This window comes from Priapulus caudatus, unplaced genomic scaffold, assembly GCF_000485595.1.
Source record: "Priapulus caudatus unplaced genomic scaffold, Priapulus_caudatus-5.0.1 Scaffold223, whole genome shotgun sequence".
NCBI lineage: Eukaryota > Metazoa > Priapulida > Priapulimorpha > Priapulimorphida > Priapulidae > Priapulus > Priapulus caudatus.
In genome coordinates, this window is record NW_014577284.1 from 268,671 (window position 1) to 274,958 (window position 6,288).

Consider the following 6,288-nt stretch of genomic DNA (forward strand, 5'->3'; position numbering starts at 1 on the left):
CTCTCTCTCTCTACACTGAGTCGAGGAGCCACGCGGGCGAGGCTTCCCCACGCGTATCGATCGAATCCATTTCACACGGCGTGGCTGTGGCAGTAATAACCGCCTAGCGTCTCACGCGCGATACGGTACGCACGTTATTATGTTGTATAGGCGAGCATATACAGCTACAGCTGCCGCCCTGCGTCGTCGCTTCACACAGCGGTCGCGTATTTACCATACAGGGGTGCGTACTAGATCCGAAGGGTCGATGAGTGAGAGAGAGATATGGTTGGCTCGCTGCCAACGACCGACTGTAGAAATGCGACTATTTACGTCGTCGACTCGGCGCAGTCCGGCCACAACTGTTGTGCTTGGCCGTGGCGCTCGCGTTCACACATGCCCGCTTCGTTACAGAGAGGAGCGCACACGTTGCGGTCACGAGCTTACTGTAGTGTGTGTGTGTTTGCGTGGATTATTGGCACCAGGGAGAAATACTCATTTTACATACCAGCCTTTACGTATCGCGTGTTCAGCGGTACGATGGTCGTGTTGCTGTTTTTGTTGTCAGCTGCTTGCGTGCTGTCCTCATCGCGTGTGCAGAGAATAGTGTCACACGGGCGTCTCTCGCTCGTGCTCACGATCGCTACGTTACACGCACGCACGCACGCGCACGCACGCACTGTGGCCCTACTCGGCGTCGTACGACGCGTGGAATAGGTTCGAACGTGACGTCACGGTTGTCACAGACGCCGCGAGTATGGAAGAGATCGCAGCAGACGACACCGATTCGAGTTCCTCGTCCGGTAGAGATTCCAGAAACTCGCGTCTATTTTGGCTCTCTCACTCTCGCGTCTATTTTAGCGTCAAGTCTCGCGTCCAACACACACGCGCGCACACACACACAGAGAAGCGCCTGCGCGCATTGACGTATATACGCGCGCGGAAAACTTGCTCATGCGCTAAGATTTGCCTCGTGGATCGTGGACGGTAGTGTCTTTACACCGATTAGCACCCACATCGAATTCCGCGCGCTAGGCACAATAGTTCCGCCTCTCTCTCTCTCTCTCTCTCTCTCTCGCTGAGAGGGTCTCGTTGTTACCTCTTCGGTATGTGGCAATACGTTAAGCTTTACTACGCAAAGTATACGACTTTTGTATCCCACGCCCTCCACGTCACATGTCGATCATCTCAGCTCCGACCAATCAAGCGTTACGACGAGCTGCGAGGGGGCGTATCGATCGATGAGCAGAGATCACGTGTCCTTCTTCCCCGCGCCGCCAAACGATCCATCTACAGACTACCGGTTACCGTAGATACGGATAGACGGTATCCGACAGTCTGTGATCCATCTGCCCTATTTCGCTGCTAGACGATTATTATTGTTTGTACGCGGGTGTGACGTCATCGTTTGAGTCTCACGTGTGAGCCGAGTGACCGATGTTTGACCGCGACCGAAGGTCAAGTGATTTACGCTCGTAAGGTCCTACTGTCGCATGTCGTCGATTCGAAGGGAACATTTACGCGATTTTTGCACGCGAGTATAAATTGGCACAGTTTACCCGTGGCGTCGGTTGGTCTGCCTTATTATGCTGCATGCTGTCTCAAGCTTGCATGCGCCGTTAATTGCCTTGAAACTGCCTTATAACATGATATCAGGAGTTAATAATAATAGATCAATTAATAATCTATTATTATTCACTCCTGATGATATGGATTATAGTGTTGGCGTACAATTGCTGTGCGGCTTTCTAGTATATCATACATTCAAACGTCATTTACTTAAAAAACAACATGATTTATTGGTCTCATTATGATAATTCAATAAACTGATTTTGCATGCCTATATATTGAAACCACGCAACGACAACGCCTGACGCGTTGACACGTCTATTATCGAGCGTGGCAGTTAATCGGTGATTTGTAATGGAAAGAAGAATCAATCGCAAATAAATTAAGAGCCACATTGATTCGGAGCATTGGGTTACGCCATAAATTCTATTAATTCATGTGAAAATTAAACAACGCATCACCAGTAGACGCTTCGCTCTACATCACGAAAAATGCGCAGACTTTATTACTAATTCACATCCGCAGTGACGTCAGTCTTCGGCTCTATGCCCAGGTGGCGCTCCCATCGCGTCAGCTCATTTACGAATCCCCTGTTCGGCTTCATTGACACGCAGCACCGCTTCACGTGAGTCCATGCAAGCTGTGCGGAGAGGGTGGATCGAAAACAAGGACAATATATGTTAATTAACCATTACGTCGCGATAAATGCGCGCCTTAGAACTGACGTATAGGCGGCTTTAAACATGCGGAAGATCTCATAAAAAAATGATGATGACGTAGTTAAAACTGCGTGCGCATGGATGGTCATGCAGTGAGATGCGACATTCCCCCCTGCAAACTACTAGCAAAGAAATTTCAAAAATCTAAAGGAAATATAATTATAATGAACTCAAATTTGCATAATAAAGTAATTTATATGTAATAATTAATAAATTTATACTGCAATATATATATAATGAGTTTAATGAGTTTAACTAATCATTTAATGTTATTACATAGAGTAGGGATATATATAGGCCTATATGCATACGTTTAGTGTGCATTGTTGTTTGTACATCAGATAGGCAAGAATCATGGCCACGCTTCTGCAGATGCCCAGGTTGGAGTAAACGAGCACTGCTCCGGTATCGTCTTTAAGCATCTGTTTCTCTATTGAATTGTAAGGAAAACTCGACCATATATATATATTATATATATAGATATATATATATATATATATAGATATATAAGATATGATTAAAAACGCGGGTGGCCGTTGTTTCGTAGATATAGTCCATAATTAGTGTCGATGCAGGCGGCACGGCCGCTCGATATACAGGCTTACGCACGAGGCACAGCACATGTGCACACGCAGGCATCCACCACACGCACCACACCCCCATCAGCGCACACACACTCACACACACACACCACGCACGCACGGGACGCACGCCACACGCACGCACACCAGTCGCACACACCACCCACACGCACAACACATTGCACGCGCACACCACCGGGACAGGGGGACGTCACACGCGAACGCACGCGCTACACGCAGCACCACAACGCACGCACACACACCCACCACGCACAACACGCCCGCACCACGCCCAGAGTCGCCCGGCACGCACACCACAGACACACACGGGGCACGCACACGCACGCAGCACAGTCAGCACACACCCCACACGCACCACACGCACACGCGCACACACACACACAACACACGAACAGGATAGGCATGACACAGCATAAGAAGCTGGCGGGATGTAGGTGAGCCGGGCTTTGATTTTATCATCTAGGAATCGCTCCACCGACTATGAATTACAGTATTCTTCGAAGTGGCGCTGAAGACACATCTGGCATGCCGTGAGGGTCTTCACTGGTATGTGCAAGTGTCACACACAACATCGGATGGAACCTAATATACGTAATCAATAGATTCTAACATGACGGGGCTGATCAGTGAACAAACGTTCGCCGCCGCTATTGGTACGCAATGAGTGACGTACAGAGATGGAATACTTCGAATACTTAGAAGGTAGCAAATATTAACAACAAGAATGTAATGAACGCAAAATGTGTTTCGTATTAAGTCCTTCTATTAAAGAATAGACAAATTAAAAATGTCTTTTAAAATGATACGAGTAATGTTTGCGTTTGAAACATTGGGTGTGGGGTATGGTGACCGAAGGCTGCCACTTACGATTTTACCTCTGAAATAAATTAAAAGCAAATTTAAAAAAATTAAAATATAATAATAATAAAAATAAAAATAAAAATAAAAATCGTTTTCAAACTCACTAGTAAAGTGAAATCAGTTTACGCGTTGGCCGAGGGCTGCCACTAAAGTGAAATCAGTTTACGCGTTGGCCGAGGGCTGCCACTAAAGTGAAATCAGTTTACGCGTTGGCCGAGGGCTGCCACTAAAGTGAAATCAGTTTACGCGTTGGCCGAGAGCTGCCACTATTAGGAGGGCTAATAGGAGAGCGATTAGAAGGCCCACTACTAGACGCCAACGCCAACGCGTAAACTGATTTCACTTTACTAGTAAGTTTGAAAACGATTTATTTTTTATTTTTTATTTTATTTTTATTTTTTATTTTTTATTTTTTTATTTTTTTATTTTTATTTTATTATTATTATTTGCTTTTATTTATTTCAGAAGTAAAATTGTAGTGGCAGCCCTCGGCCACCATAGTGGAGCTTACTAAGAAATGATCTCCGGGTTGTGTAAACAGATATTGTCAAGGAATTATTTTTCCCGTAAGAGCGGCGAGTGACCACTGAGTGTACGAAGCCCGTTTAATTAACAGATTGCAATTAATCATTCCAATTTAACAAATTACCATAGTTAAATGATCGAGCAATTCTGAATTCACTAACTTGTCTGGCTTTGAACCGCACACGACTAGCGCATTCACGCAGAGGTGCTTGAACACGCGATCAGTGTGGCATCCGGAACACGATGTGCCCGACGCTTGCCGAGATAGAGTCTGCCTGGGACGACCTCTAGCGGGTATGTATTCAGGGCATCTAGCTCCTACAGTAAAGATTGTCCTTATATCTGTCGCAGTAATGTCTCACGGTTTTGTGTCATGCTAAGGAAATCATTTACAAGTTACTATCCACTTGACATTATTTCTCCGGTGAATCCTATTACGAATTAAATCATAGACCCACAATGCACAACTAAGCAGATTTGTTAATGGAAATACAAACTGCGCGTGCCTATATATATATATATATATATATATATATATATATATACATATATATATCCTTCTTTATATACGCTCTTGATATATATATATAGATATATATATCTGCGTGTATGCCTGCATGTGTGTGTGAGTGCCTGTTTGTGTGCAAGTGCATGCGCGCGTGGGCGCGTGTGTGCGTGTGCGTGTGCGTGCGTATGTGTGTGTGTGCGTGCGTGCATATGGGTGCGTACATGCGTGCGTGTGTGGGGGGCGTGTGCGTGTGTGAAACGTGTGCGTGTGTGTGTGCATGTGTGCGCGCGCGTACCTACATGTGCGTACTTACTCTCGGCATATAAATCATCTTTTTCGTCCTCAAGAACGGGTATCTGGCAGAAAACTGCTCGTATCCTCCTGCATAAATGACAGTCGGTATCTAACACTCAGATCCACCGCGTTACATTACAGCATCACGATCACATCCTTGGGCCGTTCCAATAATAATATGATCAGGGGTGAATAATTATATTGATGATCGATACAAGTGATCGATTATTATTCACTCCTGATATGATGGTGTACACAATACATGCGAATTATGTTCACGACCAAAGTTTCAGCTACCTCTATATCTGTGTGACATTTGTATGTTGAAGAGGAGACTTGAAAAGCGTTTACACTACGCGGTGATAGAGAGTACGTAAACATTTTTAAATCGTGGTAGTAAATATAATCCGTATTTACGATTATTTTTTAATTGTGGCCGTATTTCATTACACGATGTGCCCGTGCGTACTATATATGGCTACAGGTGGGTCGCCTGGCGTCTCGGAGGCGCTTGATGATATAGCATATGTGACAGATACTTCGTATCGCCACTGATCGCGGACGTTGTAAGACACGCGAATGCTCTTTCGAAACTAGCCGCTGCTGCGATAGCTGGTTGTAGGTTTATCACGCCTCGTACCTTTGAGAATTTTCACGGGGTTCCGGCTACCGTTTTCTGTTATCATCCGTGCGCATTTCACTGCTGCGCCTAGACAAACAGATCGGATCCATGATTAACATAAAGTGACAACAAATCCGTTGCATGATGACTCATGCTGTTACCGAGGTGAGTATGGATACGGTAAATATATTTGAAGCTATTGATATACTGCCATATGCTGTCAACAACAGAACGTGAAGACTGTATTTGAATTTCATGCAATAAAGATTTAATAATAATAATAAAACGCGCCTTTGGCTTGTGACAAACAGTGGTCCACACGTGGCTACATATGTGAGGCTGTTTTTCTGTCAGGGCTGGCGCAACCTCCGTGTCTCAGCTAACGCTCCTTTAGGAGTGTTCCCAACTTTTATATCATTAATGATTCATGATTCATGATTAATGATTAATGATTAATGATTAATGATTAATGATTAATGATTAATGATTAATGATTAATGATTAATGATTGATAATCCTAACCCTAACCCTAACCTTAACCCTAACCGAACCTATAACATAATCCTAACCATTAATGACATTAAAGTTGGGAACACTCTATCACCCCGC

The 6,288-nt window shown here is 44.7% G+C and overlaps 1 protein-coding gene across 1 annotated transcript in view; it reads right to left on the reverse strand.

Moving 5' to 3' along the window:
• Window positions 1–1,786: 1,786 nt before the first annotated feature.
• The window catches only part of LOC106807566 (serine/threonine/tyrosine-interacting-like protein 1), a 6,709-nt gene continuing 2,207 nt past the window's right edge, over window positions 1,787–6,288 (reverse strand). Inside the window, exons 4-9 of the mRNA XM_014809937.1 lie at window positions 5,698–5,766; window positions 5,077–5,144; window positions 4,455–4,573; window positions 3,737–3,746; window positions 2,579–2,689; window positions 1,787–2,188 (exon numbers count right to left, since the gene is read on the reverse strand). Coding sequence (XP_014665423.1) covers window positions 2,057–2,188; window positions 2,579–2,689; window positions 3,737–3,746; window positions 4,455–4,573; window positions 5,077–5,144; window positions 5,698–5,766 — 509 coding nt within the window. The 3' untranslated portion in view covers window positions 1,787–2,056. The remainder of the gene's footprint in view (window positions 2,189–2,578; window positions 2,690–3,736; window positions 3,747–4,454; window positions 4,574–5,076; window positions 5,145–5,697; window positions 5,767–6,288) is intronic.